At 33.0% G+C, this 17,748-nt stretch overlaps 2 protein-coding genes across 2 annotated transcripts; one reads left to right on the top strand and one right to left on the bottom strand.

Annotated features, from left to right (window-relative positions):
- Nucleotides 1-6,359: 6,359 nt before the first annotated feature.
- Nucleotides 6,360-8,626, bottom strand: LOC139094620 (myosin light chain kinase A-like). Its single transcript, XM_070645749.1, has 6 exons — nt 8,580-8,626; nt 7,961-8,511; nt 7,374-7,892; nt 7,107-7,193; nt 6,958-7,052; nt 6,360-6,890 (listed from the first exon to the last, which is right to left on the bottom strand). Exons 2-6 carry the CDS (start codon nt 8,484-8,486, stop codon nt 6,636-6,638), a joined length of 1,482 nt encoding a protein of 493 aa, XP_070501850.1. The 5' UTR covers nt 8,487-8,511; nt 8,580-8,626; the 3' UTR covers nt 6,360-6,635.
- Nucleotides 8,627-8,855: 229 nt separating this feature from the next.
- Clbn (Nuclear export mediator factor NEMF homolog Clbn) lies at nt 8,856-15,396 on the top strand. Its single transcript, XM_070645437.1, has 4 exons — nt 8,856-8,990; nt 9,053-10,884; nt 14,088-15,030; nt 15,090-15,396. Exons 1-4 carry the CDS (start codon nt 8,935-8,937, stop codon nt 15,283-15,285), a joined length of 3,027 nt encoding a protein of 1,008 aa, XP_070501538.1. The 5' UTR covers nt 8,856-8,934; the 3' UTR covers nt 15,286-15,396.
- The last annotated feature ends 2,352 nt before the right edge of the window (nt 15,397-17,748 follow it).

A 17,748-nucleotide genomic window follows, 5' to 3' on the forward strand; every position in this document is an offset into this window, starting at 1 on the left:
GTTTTTATGTTTGATGAAAACTCAGGTGAATTTGATATATGAATATTCGCAATTTTGTCGTAAGTCCATAAATTCTCAATTGCTTTAAATTAATACCAAACAATGTATTTATCAATACAGTTTCGAAACTAACATAAAGTCAAAATTGCGACTTTTCTAATGATATGGTAATGCATATATAGCAGAATATCTAACCGAATAGTACACGTTAAGTAAAATATCCAAAATCCTGCATCAGGCCGGCGTGACTCGGATTTGGTTCAAATCGAGAATCATGGCCCCTAACATATAATCAAACGCTCAGTGAGGATCTTACAGTACCAATGTGCATGTTCACTAACTACCATAAGATTCAGAAGTTCATCTTTGTGAACCCGAGCAACCCAAATGAAAAAAGCTCCACCAAAGCTCTTTTATTAACATAAAATAGAAGCCGCTCCCAGGTGACAAATCGTGGTTGCCCTGTGGTATATTATGGCTGCCCTGTAGGATACCGTAGCACTGGTGTGGTACACAGTGGTTGGCATATGTCTTTCAAATAGAGGCGCCGTCCATTTGATGTTGATAAAAGAGTTTTAGTCGAGACTTTAAAAGCTCCATGACGGAACTTTCTTCATTTGTGTCGCTCGGGAAATATGATGTACTCATCAAAGAAGTCGAAACTACATAATTTTTGACTACAGTGTACATCCATCTCTCCAATAAGCTAATTTTTATCCATTAGCCACGATCGTTTCATCTATAATATACTCCCAATAATCTATTCAAAACTTGTATTAGGATTAAATTTAATCCTTTAATACCAGCAAATGCAAATGTGGTTTATGCTTTATCAGCTATTCTAGCAGATCTTAGAATCAATTCATTAATAAAATTCTATTATGCTTAAATCTTGTACATGCAATATTAAGGTCATAATCTGTCATCACAATAATTTTCGATAATGTTGGTCTGTATTACAAAATTTAATATGCAATAATAATGCTGGATTTAACTTACGTAAGGAAAACAAGTGTAAATTCAGATGAATATTTTAGTGCAATTGATTATTGGGAAATCTTGGAAGGAAGCTGTCGATAGAAACTTGACTGTCGATAGAAATTGGGGCAAAAGGAAGCCAGTGGTTGAGACAGCTTTAGATGTAAGTAAGTAAGCATTTGAAAATGGCAAATGAAACCCAGCTTAAGTCGCCATTTGAGTCCGTACAACAAGCATAGTAAGTAAGTAAGTGAAGCAATCAGGAACTAATTTTAAAAAAATCAAGGGCAATAAGTCAAATATTCTTATTTTCCCTTATTAAAGGTCAGATTATATTGAGTATGCAACGACTCAAACCACAATCTACTGTCAATTCCAACCCCAAAACGGTTCTTCCTTTTATTCTCAATATTATATACCGACCGAAATGAATATCTGAATGAATAAATGATTAGATTATTAAATAAATAAATAATTGATTGGCATTCCATATCCAAAAAAAAATTCAAGAGAAATTTCATTTCATAAGCAAACAATAATGTACTTAAAGCCTCGGGTAGGAAAAATCTGTATTGTATAAAAGTTAACGAAACGTAACATACAATTTTCATTTTCTCTTAGGACAAGCGAGAAGGAATAAGAAGAGAAAATGGGAGAGATAAAAAAAAATTCAGTAAAAGGGGAGAAATGGCTGGAAACTTTTATCACAAGTGTCTGAGATTTGTATAATAGAGGCAGCCAGAAGACGATCGTAATCATAGACTGCAAATCCATTTTTATTACATGTTGTTATTTATGAATTTATGAGTGCCATCGTTTTCAGTCGTATAAATTTTCTACACTAATATGAAAGTACGTAACATGCATGCTCATAAATAAGGACATGTGTTCACTTGCTTGCTACTTTTTTCTACTAACTTCTACGCTTATATTTTACTGCGAAATCATGATATCACTAGAATTATAATTTCTAATTAATAGTTTCTATTTGCACTATCAGCTTTATGCTATCTTGGTCTTTCGCATTATTATGTTGATGACCTTTTAGTTAGCATAAATTGACTTCTCTTAAACAGGTGGAAGGGAGAGGAATTTATTACTGCTGTTCTCGACACATTTTTATTTACTTACTACACATGTGGAGTGGTTGAATAAAAAAATTCTAAATTAATGTGACTCAATCTGGAGCAATGAGTTTTCCTGAGAAGTACAGCGTGTTCGAAACGGGACCACTACGTAGCCGTATTAACGGTATGGCGCAAAGTTGCCAGGAAAGCTATATGTCTTCGGATTCCAACTCATCTTTAGAACAAAAAATGCGGACTTTCTACACATCCAACCAACAAGAAATTCTTTAGTCTTCCTCAAGATCCACTCGTACCATCCACAAAGTCTAATAATTTTTCCCTGGAATCACACTCTGAAGCTTCTTGCGGGGGACAGTATCAAACTATGTGGATGGTAAGAGATCGGGTTTTATGTAAGCAAATTATCCACTGTAACATCAAGATTTCTATTTCCAAGAATTAGGTAACAAGTCGGAGAATAATAATGCTTTCCTTTGGTAAAAGCATAAGCTACATTCCTATCATAAACATCATCCCCGAGCGGCACAATGCGACGAACAACACTTTTACAGTAAAAATCGTTCATAATCAGTTATCTCAGTGACGTCCGAACAACAAAGTCTTTTACAGTTCATATGACGACGTGTCGGTGCCCAAGCGAACACGTTATGCTGTTCGAGTTCTTCAGTCATTGTCAAGTGTGTGTTTAATTATGCTTTCCCAATCCCGAAGATCTTCCGGGAACGGGACGTGACTGCCCCGGGATTAAACGGTATCGAGATAGCACATGTTTACTACCCCGAGTACTACTAGTTCTAACGTATTTTTTTTCACTCGGGAATCATCAAAATCTTACTTCCAATTGAAACATTTTGTTAAAAAGTTGCAACTACAAGCAATAATCAACAAATTAATCATCAAGATTTTCCCAAAACTACATCATTTTGATGATGAATTACAATGTTTCCTTTGATTAGATTTCAAAGAACTGATTCCAATTAAAATTGCAATACAATAAAGCAATCAAAATTAGCATTTAGTTTCGTTAATAGATATAAATCTTAATTCGACCTTTCTACCTCCACAAATACCTCTAATAGCATAAAGTTGCACAACAGTATTAAATGAAGCCACACAACATACACGTGTTCATAAGCATCAAATTACTTGAATACAGGCTTGAATTTTTACTAGCTTTTTTCGCCTACGTCACATAAAGTTGTTTAAAGGTGCTTGATTCTTGAAAATTTGAGTTTCTATATTTCTCTGTTGCTGGCTCTGTCACTTAGTTTGTACAAATTCTCTGTCCCCACGTTAAGGTGACAATCTCTCATCACTGTTCTGAGTCAAGTTGCTTTTGGAGCTTCTGGTGCCTTTTCTCGGATGCAGGTTTCGATCATGGTTGGATACAGCGAAAAAGCAGCAGAAGCGTAGTGGTTAGAATGTCGGCCAACCGTCTCTTACGACCCGGGTTCGATCCATGAGAAAGCATACCCGAATTCGTATTTTGAACACACGATCTCGGCTTGTGAATTCGTTACTCACAAATTGTGGCTAGGTACATTGCATTGGTATACCCTGGACCATGCAACTGTATGGTTTTGGTCGAGGCTTATCACCAAGTTGTGCCGTGAATAATAAAAGGTTGCCCACAACTGACCTAAATTATGAAATTAATTCCATTTTTAAATGCATTAAAATCTTATTAATTATTTGAATGTAATTTGTGGCAAGCTTTGATGCAATTATCATCCCACGTAGGAACAACATCATTATATTCCAATCTCGCCATACTCAAAAAGCTCTATGTTTAAGCGAGAATAATAACAACACTGTTTACATACTCAAAACATTTCCTAGAAGTGCAATCATAACAAGAACGACATAAAACTTTCAACTTTAATAGACTTGAAGCTCCTCTCATAGTCTTACAATGTCTGATATTTCAAAGTAATTTGTGATGTTGTGTAAATATGCAAATAAACATATCTTTCATACTCGCATGAATTCATCGTCATACAATTTATTTCACTTTTTTTTCTCCTATATGCTGCATGAAAGAAGGAATGAAACCTTTATTATGTATGACAAGGACTTCCATATTCATAAGCTCTATATATTACTGTTGTTATCCAATGAACATAGAATGAAGAAAAGCGGCAATGTATGAAAAAAGTTGGAAAGAGGTATAAGAAATTGCTTGCTATAAAGAGAATTATGAGATAGCAGAGTCAACGTGGAAGTGAAATGTGACAAGAAGAATTTTTTATTTCACTCCCTTTTCATCTTTTCTTTGAAATCAACAAAAACAAAAAACATATATGTATGGTTGCCTAAGCTGCATATGAGTCAATTAATGGATCGACTATGTAAGCTTTCGAAAAGTAATGTTGTTGCTTAATGCTTTGGTGCGCCTCGATGCCTTTCTTGCTAAAAGCTTCAATTTTATATGCTAATAACTTAATTGTGTCTGCTAAGAGCTTCGTGTCTATCTAGTTAGATGAAAGCTTTAATTTAGGTCAAATACTATCAGTTCTTTGCTGACCCTACTTACTTAGTTACTTCGCTGGTCGTAAAGATTGCGATCCAAGACCTCCCTTAGTCGTCTCCTTAAACTGGCCTCCTTAAACTCCTGATACCAAATGAATCCTAGCAACAGATTGTCTCCATGATGTTTTTTTGGTCTTCTTGTGCTTTTTTGTCATCAACATAGATTGAATTAAAGATCTTATTTAATGGAGCTTCCACAGGTCCCCTAACAACATCTCCTGCCCACCGGAGCCTGTTCACTTTAACCCAATGGAGCCTGATGGGCATTCTATAAAAACATAAATTTAGTATTTTAAAGCTTACAATTTTGCAAGTAAAAAGCTTCATTTTTGTGCTAAATGCTCTGATTAGGTGTAGTTTCTAAATTGCGTCAGATGGGAGACTAGAAGCTTAAAACTATGAATAGAAATTAGCCTCATTTTAATACACAAAGCATTGTACAGCTCGGGACTACGAGCGAAATGTAAGGAAAAAATTTAAAATCCATTTCTGTGCTTTTCGCAGAACAAATAAAGGAAGGAAAAAAAATGTCATTGAATATAATCATGTTACTCTATTTATTTCAAAATATGCTGTGCGTCAGATTTCCCTTTATATATATATAAATTATTTCGACGACATGTTTAAATGAATATGGTACATTGTGTTCTGTTTATGATGTTTAAACATAATATGTATAATATGAAGTCATATTTTAAGTAGGAAAATAAAAAAATAAGGAAGAAAAAAAAAGCTTTCAATAATGTTTTTCTTTCAGAGAAATTCAAAAGCAATTCCATCTTATTGTAAACAAAATTAAATCAATCAAGAATGAGTTTTCTGTTGAAATCCCTTCTTTTATATCCTTATACATATTTCCGTTGATAAGGAAAATAAAAATATCATGCTAACTATCTTTTTCATCTCCTACACATTCAATCTCTTCTTCTCAGCATTTTCTATTTTTAATGCTGCAAAGAATTGTGTGGGTTTATTTTGTTTTACAAAGTTTGGCTACTGCTACTTGTTTTGAATTTAATGACATAAGCATAAATTATGGATAGAAAAATTTGAAGAATAATTAAAACAGCATCAGCTGTCCACCTTATAATGGTGTACTTCAAGATATCCAAAAACAAAAATGATCGGGCTCCCCAAGCAAAATTTTCTGTCAAAATACCTGACTTGATGTATCTATCATTCATGTTTGAGAAATTGCCTCTCTTTGTTTCCCTGCATGTAGGCAGGAATGCTAAAACTTAGGAAGTTCCTTGACTCAACACTAGGGTATTTTGATTTTAGGGAATTGAAAAAACTTCTATATGACTCAGTACTTACTTGTTTACTGGAACCATGCTCCGACTTGGAGCCTAGGTTGTTACAAAATGCCTTCCATCTGACTCTGATGCTGGCTGTATCACAAAGCTTATACAAATTCTCAGTTTTGACATCTAACTGGCATTCCTTCATTACCGACCTACGCCATGTTGCTCTTGGAGCTCCTGGACGCCTTACAATTCCTTCTTGATCGATCAGTTACATCAAGATGTTGAGTTTTAAGACCCTCAAAGTGTTTCCTCTTATCTTATACTTTATTTATTCATTAATTATACTTGATCAATACACCCAGAAAACATTATAATAATTTGACTTACAATATGTTTTGTATCAATAATAATGTTTGAGGGAATGATTCTTAATCTTAAGTTTTGTACAGAGGCATTCTTAATTTTATGTTTTTTTTTGAGTTTCGAGTTTTTTTGTTTTCTTCAATTTCTGTGCACTTTGGTATCTTAAAAATAATGACAATGTTAAATTTAGAGGTTCAATGAAGTTATGTAGATTAAGGTTGTACATACGTAGATTTTGTCTCAAAAATAGTTGCTCTTTCTCTACATTTTTTTAATAAAGTAATAAGGAATATAATGTTTAAAAAATAAATGTTTCAAAAAAAAAAAAATTTCCCAAAAAATAATTTGGAGATCACTTCATCTTAAAAAATAATTAATTAATATATTCAGGTACGGCATATTTTTTTAATCACTGCGTATTGTCAAATTTTTAGCGAAGTTTTTGACGCTTCGGTGGATTTTCCTCTTCATGGATGCTTACATTAACTAATGTCTTTTCTAATTCATCTGTTGTCTCATCCATATAGTCAATAGTATTAATATTATTATTCAAATAAGCACGTTCCAATCGTTGATGGACTCGATCGTCTTTTAGCCACCTATGTTCGAGAAGTTGATGTGCTGTCATTCGGTTACGGGGATTAACTTGCAGCATGAAATTTATAATACTTTTTGCTGTCTGCATCTGTTAGAATTTCGTGAATAAATGAAATATTTTAAAAAATTAATTTAATTAAATTCTAAAAGCTTACTCGATTCCATAAGGATGCTGGTATAAATTCATACTTTCCGGCTAAAATGTGATCACGTAATGATCCGTTGTGATTTTTGTTAAATGGCATCCTTCCTGTAAATTTACAAAAATTGTATTAATTAAATAAACAAAACTTTAAACAAGAACCTGTTAGCATTGCGTAGAGGAACACTCCCGAAGACCAAATATCAACAGCATTTGTATAATGTGAGCGTTTCTTCAGAATTTCAGGAGCTGTAATTAAAAGGTAAAGTTATTGAAATCGTAACGTCTTTTTTTTAATTTGAATTGTCAATTCAATTTCAAAGTTCAAAAATTGAACAATTATGAATTTGAATTTTTGAAAACCGTTAGAGTATTTGAATAGCACAAGATCGTTAGGCGTTGAAGTTTACTGTACTGATTGGAACTTACCAACATAAACTTCAGTTCCACATTGAGTTCTCATTGTATCATTCATTTTGCTTAATCCAAAATCTGCAATTGACAGCAACGGAGAATCACTTTGATCGCTCAATAAAATATTTTCCGGCTTAATATCTCGATGTGTAATTCCTTTGGAGTGCAAGTATTTTAATCCAGAGATCAGTTGCAAAAAGAAATATTTGGAATCATCCTCGCTCAAGTATTTTTGTGGTTGTTTAAGGATTTTCGATAGCAAGTCACCGCCTTTCATGAACGGAAACACAAGAATCAGTTCCTGTGTACTTTCAAAAACAGCAAATAGTCTCAGAACATGGGCATGCTCAATTTTCTTCATAATTGTAACTTCATTCAAAAGTGAGTTGAAAGCTTCTTCTGTATCTTTCGATAATGATTCTTTTGGTTTTTCCACGCACTTAATGGCATACACATTGAACACAACCGTGTTATTCTCGTCACAAGTTGGAACTAGATTATATACTTTTCGTACTTGGCCACATGCTCCACGACCTGTAAAATGATTATTAACAGTGCAAATGCTAATTTCAAGCAAACTGAATGTGTCAAAGTTTACATACCAATTGTTTCACCAATATAGTAAATGGAATGGATTTCGCAGCTTCTTTCAATACAAAGTTCCTCAGTTCTAACATATGTAAATAGGAAAAGTCTTACTCCTTGCGATAAAGAGATCCAGTCGCCATCTTTTATGATTCGTTTTTCATTTACTTTCATTTTTCCACTCCCTCCAACATAAATACCATTTCGTCCTAAACATGTTATTACTGCTGGTTCATAGTTTTTCGAGTTGTCTGAAGTAATTGCTCGTTCTATCATAAAATGAGTCTTTGAAAGTCGATCGTAAACACTTTTCTTCATCTTATTGTGATTAAAAATATAATTATCTGCATCAAGTTCTTTATTCGGATGTATCTCACGTCCAAAGTATGTTTTTCCAGCTTTCAGGAAAAACAAGTCATTACTCATGTCTTTGAGAGTTCCCCAATTGTCATAATCTTCACAAGTATAATATTGCTGTGATATTGTTTGTGAGTCCATTTCTTGCGTATCAGCAACTTGTCGATTTACGTTGTTTCCGTCCATGTTGATGCCTTAATTTTATAGTAACCTGTAAGATAGAAGTGTTAGGAAGATTATTATTTAGTTAAATTAAGTAAATTAATTATATTTGCCTACTTTTTCTTAATATAAATCTGCCTTCAACTTCGATCTCGTGTTTTAACCGCCAGAAATTGAAAATATTTTGATCATCGACATGGATTATCTCATAGAATTTTCCAATTTTCATTAAATTAAGAAATGTCATGCAACTGAGGTTAATTAAAACTACAAACAAACATATTCAAAATGCAAAATCAAGACAATCTCAAAGCAATCTTTGATATTTAATTTAATATTTCGAAGAAACAAACGTTTTTGTCCGGATCAGAAAATTTCAAAGCATAAACAAAAAACATTTGTAAGGTTTTCATAGTAAAAAAACATCAATTTCATCATTTCGTGATTTTCCAAGAATTAACTATTATTAACAATGAAAACTCGATTTAATACGTTTGATATAGTTTGTGCGTTAGCGGAACTAAAATTGTAAGTAAACATATCATTATTCAGTCTGAAAAATCGTTAAATCATAAAATTCTTCATTTCAGCCTTGTTGGCCACAGAGTAAATCAAATTTACGATATTGACAATAAGACTTATTTAATTCGTTTGCACAATAATGAAGAGAAGAATGTATTACTACTGGAATCAGGCACGAGAATTCAAAAAACAGCATTCGATTGGCCAAAATCAGTTTCACCTTCTGGATTTACAATGAAACTTAGAAAACATTTAAAAAATAAAAGATTAGAGAAAATTGAGCAAATGGGAAGTGACAGAATTATTGATCTTCAATTTGGTACTGGTGAAGCTGCCTATCACGTCATCCTGGAACTTTATGATCGAGGAAATATCATTTTATGTGATTATACTTATTTAATTTTGAATGTTTTACGTCCACATACAGAAGGCGAAGAGCTTCGATTTGCTGTTCGTGAGATTTATCCACTATCTAGAGCACGTTCAACTGATGAACAGCCAAATATGAATTTTATTAAAGAGAAGATGAAGGAAGGAAAGCCAGGCGACACAATTCGAACGATTTTGAATCCACATTTGCCTTTTGGTGCTTCATTGATTGATCATTGCCTGATTACATATGGACTTATGGATTGTAAAATTGGTGGTGAATTAAAGGAAGAGGAAGTTCCAGATCAAGATGGTCAGAAGAAAAAGAAAAAGAAGAAGAATCGTAATAAGGAAGGAAATACAGTCTTGAGAGACTTTAATTTTGATGATGATATGCCATTATTGATGAATGCAATTAATGACATGTACACAATGATGAGAGATGGACGAGAACAGCCTTCAAAAGGTTATCTAATTCAAAAGAAAGAAGCTAAGCCAACAACTGACGGGAAAGAAGAATATTTCTATACAAATATCGAATTCCAGCCTTATTTATACAATCAATATTTAAAAGAACCAGTAAAGGAGTTCCCAACATTCTTACAAGCTGTTGATGAATTTTATTCAAGTTTAGAGAGTCAACGAATTGATTTGAAAGCTATACAACAGGAACGAGATGTAATTAAGAAGCTCACGCACATTAAAAATGATCACATTAAACGTATTGATGATTTAGCAAAGGCACAGCAAGCTGATCGCGATAAGGCTGAACTTATTACTAGAAATCAAATTTTAGTTGATAGTGCAATTTATGCAATGCGTTCATTAATAGCTAGACAACTCTCATGGACTGAAATTAAAGAATTAATAAAGGAACGGCAAGAACAACATGATCCAATTGCTATGAGAATCCGTCAACTGAAACTCGAGACAAATCATATTACTTTATATCTAGAAGATCCATATAAAAGTTTTGATGAAGACTCTGATGACGATTTTGAGGAAGGCGAAGAGAAGCTGTTGCCAATGACCGTTGATATTGACTTGTCACTAACGGCATACTCAAATGCTACACGATATTATGAACAGAAGAGAACGGCAGCAAAGAAAGAACAGAAGACAATCGAAGCTAGCGACAAGGCACTTAAATCAGCTGAAAGAAAGACTAAACAGGCTTTAAAAGACGTCAAAATTCAAACAACAATCACAAAAGCCAGAAAAGTTTACTGGTTTGAGAAATTCTTTTGGTTCATTTCGTCTGAAAATTATCTCGTAATTGGTGGACGTGATCAGCAGCAGAATGAGATAATTGTAAAGAAATATATGCGTGATAAAGACATTTATGTGCATGCTGAAATTCAAGGTGCCTCATCCGTTGTTATTAAAAATCCAAGCGGTGAAGAAGTTCCTCCAAAAACATTATTGGAAGCTGGAACGATGGCTATTTCATACAGTGTTGCTTGGGACTCGAAAATCGTCACTAGTGCTTATTGGGTTAGAAGTGATCAGGTGTCTAAAACAGCACCAACAGGTAAATATTCATTAAATTTCTTAGTCAAGTATAGTTTAACGGATTTAAAAGATTTGAAAATGATTTTCATAAAACAGTCTTATAGTGAGAACCATACAAATTATATTTAATGCTTCAAAACCTCACAAATTATTTTCCTTGATTTTAAAACCATATGAAAACATTTGTACAGTTTTCATATGTAAATTTAAAAATTAACCGTTTACACAAATTGCAAATATCCAAAATCTTAAATAGGCTTTTAAAAAGTTAGTCTGTAGCTGACTGTCTTAAATATCGTTCCTTATTCCTAAAAGAATTAATTACGATTCTTCATCTGGTTCAATTTTTTCTCCAAAAATTTCATCAATTAAATTCTTTACTTTAAATTTTTTCTTAAGCTTTATGCTTAATATCTGATATTCATAAGCTATTGAGCTTTTTATATCCATTGGATGGATTTTAGCATGCTTAATTTTCCCAAATTTAAATATATCATATGAAAATCTATTTAAAACTATTTTTCGGCAAGTTTTTGTCAATAAAATTAACTCAATTATGAAAATCAATCCAGAAGTTATACAAAATCCAAACCATATATTCCAACCAAATGCAAGATCATCAATACTCAATATTTTTGGACCTTTTTCATTTGAGAATTTTCTTAAATATTTTGCAAATGATTCAGCTAGAAAAATCATAATTCCAGAATCAATCAGCCTTTCCGTAACATTGTGAATCATTTTATAATAAAATGTTTTAACAGGTATCACAATACCTTCATGCGATGTTAATATGCTTGCGTCAATCTGATTCCAATCAAAATTTTGTTGCTCGACTTGCTTTAAGCTCATATGAAAGAGTTCATCAACAATCAGGCAGATTCTTGCAGATGAATTTTGTGATTGTGTCTTGAATATCAGCCGTAAAGCTTCAACATTGATGCTTTCAGTTTTGGGCCTGATGAAGATTAGTAGAACTAGAATTTTAATGGACAAAGTTTCCGAACAGACAATGAGCATGCTTAAGAGTTTGCTCACAAAGCTGAGCAATTATATTGATTAAGTATACTCATGAGCACGCTCCTTTGGCTGAGCATGTTCATTGTCTGTTTATTGATATTATATCACATACCAAAGTTCTAAATCAGCTCCAATAAAATCATCGGCATTTTTCTTCAAAGATGTCAAAATTGTGTAATTTCTGTCAACCAAATCTCGTATAGTCTTTGGTGGTGATCGTCTTGGCTCATCAGTTAGAAACTCAAATGATTTACTCTGATAGCATGTCCGAAAAATCAAACAAAACACAATGAAAAGTGTCAAAATAAATCTAGAGAAATTTTCTGTCGGTAATTTAGTCTGGGATATGCCAAAGAATATGCTGATGACATTCCAAATTGGAGTATCAATTTCCTTGCCATATACTTTGTCTTGTACATTCTTTGAGACTCTATTGATAACTATAATTGTCAAAAATGTCACTAGAAATGTCACTGTCAATAATATCCAAGTTTGTTCATCGAATGGTAGTAATAACTTCTCATATGGCGTGTAGGCATCTGCTGGTGTTGCAAAAAATTCAAATTTAACGTCAATAAAGCTTCTAAAGACACCATATTCATTGTTATCTATGTCTGGTTCAATGACATGTAGGCCCATGACATCAAAAAATACCAACGGCTGGAAAACAGTTCCATTGTATGAAATTAAGTTAATATTTTCAATACTTGGCATTGACATGCCTCCGTGAATCACACCTAGTTGGTAAATAGCGGTAAAATTGAATTTTGTTGATGCCATCCTGAATACTTCTGGCACTAATCCGAAAATGGATGTAACATCACGATTATTTATGCGTTTCTTTGAAACTTTTGTGTATGTCCACAAATTAGATGAGTAACAACTTAGACATGGCACGAACATGACTAAATCACATCCATTAAAGTTCATAAATTTTTCATAATTTTTGAGTTTTTTTGTCCATTTTGAGGATGTTTTATTGAATATATTATATAGACTTGTTCTAAGGACAGACTGTTACATCCTTTAACAAACCATTCCATTGTTGATAAAGTAACTGTATGTCCATCATTTGTAATGAAAAATGAGTGATGGATTATTGATCCTGTAAATAGTGTTAATCTTTTGTAAATTAATTCCATTTGCCATGCATTCTTAAGTTCATCATAAGTCTGACTTGTTAAAAATATGAAAAATTTCATAAGTCCACTTATCATGTACTTTGTGCTGTAAAATCTTAGGATTCGAGGAAAATAGTCAGATGATGTCAAGAAGAAAATTGCTGGATTTTTCAAAAAGTGTGGATTCATTTTATCGTATATCCAATGAATTTGAAACTTAAAGCTGCATTTTCCTTCATTTTTTGATAAAAACTCATTCAGAATGTCAATTACGTCTGTTGATTCTGGTTGGCTGACGTGAATGTCAAACTAAGTTTGCTGTTTGACGAAATATTCATCCACAATGTCATATAGACTAGTCGAAATTGCAGACAAATCTTTGGACATGTCGAAGTAATAAGCTTGACTTAATTTGATGAAAATTAAGAATTTCCATAGATTCATGTCTGTTGTTGACTGAATTTCAAGCTAAAATGAATATTTTTGGCTTAAATGATATTCAATTCAGACGCTTAACTGGCTAGATGAGTGGTGGGGAACCTGTGTTTCGCGGTACACTAGCACGCTGATTAATTATTTTTGAAATGCCATGAATGGCATGCCGTGTGCTGTTTCCATCGTGGCTTACCGTTAAGGTATGCTGCCGTGTGCATTATCAGTCATGGCTTATCATTAAGGTATGCTGTATTAGGTTTTTGTCGGGGCTCACCAACAAGGTATGCCGTATGCAATTTCAGTTGTGGCTTACTATCAAAGTATCCATGTACGGTTTCGGTTGTGACTTGCCATCAAAGTATCCATGTGCGGTTTCAGTTGTGACTTACCATCAAGGTATTCAATGGCACAAAAATGGTTGCCTACTACTGGACTAGACTAATATAGTCTAATTAAAATTATAATTTGAATTCAATTAGAGTGGTCGTTTTTAAATTACACATGTCAATCCATGTCCATCAATCTGAACGAATCTAAAACATTTTCACTAGAATTTTGTCTGGTTCCAGCTAAGTCTGTAGATTATCATTGACTTGCTTGTCATTATCAGATTTCCTAATGTTAAACTACATCCTTTAATTCACAGGTGAATATTTATCAACCGGTAGCTTCATGATTCGTGGCAAGAAAAATTTCCTTCCACCATGTCATCTCATGCTTGGCTTAAGTTTTCTATTCAAATTAGAAGACGGTTCCGTTGAGAGGCATAAAGGCGAAAGACGTGTAAGAAAATTCGATGATGATACATCAAGCATTATGACTGAGCAAGTTGAATCGATACATGAAGATGAAGAAATTCGTTTAGAATCAGACGATAGTGATGGTGATGAACAGAAAGAAGAAATTGATGAGGAGCAAGAAGTTGTTGTGGAACACAAAGTGTCTCAAAAACTGTCAGATTTGGTTATTGAAGAAGAAAAAGAGGAATCGAGCAGTGATGAGGATAGCAACGCATTTCCAAATACACATATTAAGATTGAGCATAATACAGGAAAGGTTGACATAAAGCCTGACCCAAAACTAGAACGTATGATGTCGGAAAGTGCACAAAATGAGGAAGAAGAAGCGACTCTCATTCAAGCAGCTCCACTTAAGGTAAAGAAAATGGAAAAGAAATTAAAGCCACAAAAGAAAAATAAACAGCAACAGCAGCAAAAAGAAGAGCAACGTGATGAAAAGGAGGATAAAGGTGGGCCGAAACGTGGACAGAAAGGTAAAATGAAGAAAATAAAGCAAAAGTATGGAGATCAAGATGAAGAAGAACGAGCATTAGTTATGGAAATATTAAAATCATCTGGTTCTGGTAAGGACAGCCGTAAAACGAAGAAGCAGGAAGAAGAGGAAACTTTCCAAAAGTCTAAAGCAAGAAATCCACAACCAAAGCCAAAACAAGTTGAGGATGCTGACGATACACCAATTAATGATGAACTTGACATGTTGGATTCTCTCACTGGCTTACCCGTTGATGAGGATGAACTTTTATTTGCTATTCCAGTCGTTGCTCCATATCAAACTCTTCACAACTATAAGTAAGTTTATTGACATGATTATTAGTTTTATTCTTAATTAATCTTATTTATATCCACAGATACAAAGTAAAATTGACACCAGGAACTGGAAAACGTGGTAAAGCAGCCAAAATGGCTGTTCAAATTTTCCTAAAGGACAAAACATGCTCTAATCGTGAAAAGGATTTGTTGAAGTCTGTGAAGGATGAAGTATTGGCTAGAAATATTCCAGGAAAGGTTAAAATTTCTGCACCGCAACTACATAAAAAGAAATAAATTTCAAATGTACGCTTTGGTATGGAATCAAATTCTGTGAACTAAAAATTTTGAGTGTTTAATTCTTTTTTTTTTGTTACGAAAATTAAATAAAATTTGGTTTAAAATCGAGATTTCCGTGGAATCTGCTTTAATTGTTTTTCAGGCAGAGCATGTCTGTCTGCAAAACGAGGTAAGACTGATATTTTTCAGTTGCCAGAGTTGCCACCAATTGATTTGCTATCAAAGTCAAAATTGCCTGGGCAAAGACACTGTCTAGCCAAATTCAATCCTTTACCTCGGCAATGCCTATAATAAGCATGTCTTTTCCAAATCAAACCTACTCAAATCTACGCTTGTCTTGAGGCTTTTTCGGGACACAGTCTAGCAGATGGCCACCCTAACTATTATTTCCATGGAATTGTAGCTCATGAGAAGGAATGTCTCCGAAATCTTTTAAGGATTTCATCAAGGCAAGACATATAAATAGAAAAAATGAGTATTTAAATAAATTAGTTAAAGCTGAATGTCTATTATAGGCTGTGCCTAGACAAAGTCAATATTACATTTGGATAATCAGTGCCTCTTTGCATAGGAAAGCCAACAAAAATGCAAATTTGTTTATCTTTCTATAGGTAATGCCTAGACAAAGTCAAAAGCTCCCTTTCCAAAGGCACTTATTTGACAACTCTGAACTTTTCTAATATGAGTTTCACTTAAAGCAGAATTTCCATGGAAATGTAGCTGATAATTAAAATATACTTAAAATTTCTTACCACCAGTTGAACACAGCCATAAACATAATAATTAATTTTAAGAAAATCACTGATTTACATAAACATATTAATCTCACTAAGTGTCTTTAGTAGAGGCAGTGCACTTACTAAAACCATTGATGATTAAAGAATGTGGTATATGCCTAATTATTTTTTCAGCTAGAGGAAATAATTATGGAACCATTTGAGTGTGAAGCTTTTAATAACATTTAACATTTCTTAACTATTGACTTTAGTTGATTTGTCGTTGCTTTCAAAAAGTACCTTGCACTGCTAAACCAAGATCCTGGAATAGTAATCAAAGTATTATACCTTACATTAATTATGTCTCATGAATAGCACAATTTGAATTAGCCCGACGTAATTCATTGTGTTATGATTTAAAAAAGATTTGATCTTTAATTGAAAATAATGTAAAGGAATGCATATGATGATGAAATTCATGCGACACGTGATAATGCATTTTGATACGTTTAATAATATTTATAAAGTATAAAGTATGTAAGGAAAAGTATAAAAATGAGAACAAAAATATTCAATTCATCAGTGAAAGTTTTGAGTTTCTTGAATTTCAATCTACAAAGCATCAAATTTAAGCAATATCCATAATGAATTTCATGATATTATTAATATCACTAAGTGTTCTAAGTGGAATTAATGCACTTTCTCAAACAATTGATGAAGGAGATACTGGTCAAATAGAATGTTCTCAGAATGAGATAATTCATGTGGACTACGCTGAATGGACTTATCAACTGCTGAAAAATACATTTAATCCAAACTGGCGAAATTTTTTTTTTTTTACTGGAAAGCTAGTTGGCTTGTGTACGTATGATGTTACATCAAGTGTCAAGAATTTATGCGATGGCAAAAACAGTTGTCAAATTGAAGGAAATCGCATAACATTGAAAAACAATGATTGTAATTATTGGATGAAAGTGATTGTGACATATCAATGTGTGGATTGTTCTCAACATATGGATAGAAAGAAAAGAAGTCTTTTGCCAATCACAAATGAGGAACACGATCACGAAAGATTTAAAAGACAAAGTGATCTTAATAAGTTCTGTAATGCTATGGTCTTAACGAGTATGGTTTTACGTAATAATCGCTGCCCTAATCATCTATTTGAAACAAAACATGTTTGTAGAAATTGTGTTACCAACAATGATATTGTTAATTTTGCGATAAACGTTGACCTAATAAGAAACCAAAACAAATATGCATCAACAACCCTAAATTCGGTATTCGTTGGATCACCATCTTATAGACAAGCAGGCACTCGATGTATATTTAATTCAGCAATACCAAAATATAACTGTTATCTTAATGGAGGAAGTTGGGAATGCATTTTACAAAGAAATGTATACGCTACACATAAATTATATTCTGGACATTATGATCCCATACAAGATGTTTAATAATATCAAACTCATGGACTATTTATGTTGAAATCCTTAAAAAGTCTAAAAAGAATATTTCAAAAAATAAAACTGATTTCATTTTATTGAATTTTTATTAATTTCAATAAAACTTATGGCAGCAATCATTGGAAAAATTGAAATGATCGGTCTTTCATCAAAATTGAACTTTAACTGTTAAAACGTTCACTTCAGATTTGAATGATATGTATTGGACATAGTTGAAGGCCCCTTTTCGTACAAAAGTTCAATCTGCATTTGAACTCCGAAGAATAAACATTTCATTT

The sequence above is a fragment of the Chironomus tepperi genome, unplaced genomic scaffold (genome assembly GCF_022539635.2).
Source record: "Chironomus tepperi strain 1889 unplaced genomic scaffold, CSIRO-AGI_Ctep_v1 contig_33, whole genome shotgun sequence".
Taxonomy (NCBI): Eukaryota; Metazoa; Arthropoda; class Insecta; order Diptera; family Chironomidae; genus Chironomus; species Chironomus tepperi.

Coding starts and splice junctions, on each gene's coding strand:
- Clbn (XM_070645437.1), top strand. CDS start 8,935: ATGAAAACTCGATTTAATACGTTTGATATAGTTTGTGCGTTAGCGGAA. Junction 8,991..9,052: donor GCGTTAGCGGAACTAAAATT/GTAAGTAAACAT, acceptor TCTTCATTTCAG/CCTTGTTGGCCACAGAGTAA. Junction 10,885..14,087: donor GTCTAAAACAGCACCAACAG/GTAAATATTCAT, acceptor TTTAATTCACAG/GTGAATATTTATCAACCGGT.
- LOC139094620 (XM_070645749.1), bottom strand. CDS start 8,486: ATGGACGGAAACAACGTAAATCGACAAGTTGCTGATACGCAAGAAATG. Junction 7,194..7,373: donor TGGAACTGAAGTTTATGTTG/GTAAGTTCCAAT, acceptor TTTTAATTACAG/CTCCTGAAATTCTGAAGAAA. Junction 7,053..7,106: donor CCTCTACGCAATGCTAACAG/GTTCTTGTTTAA, acceptor GTAAATTTACAG/GAAGGATGCCATTTAACAAA.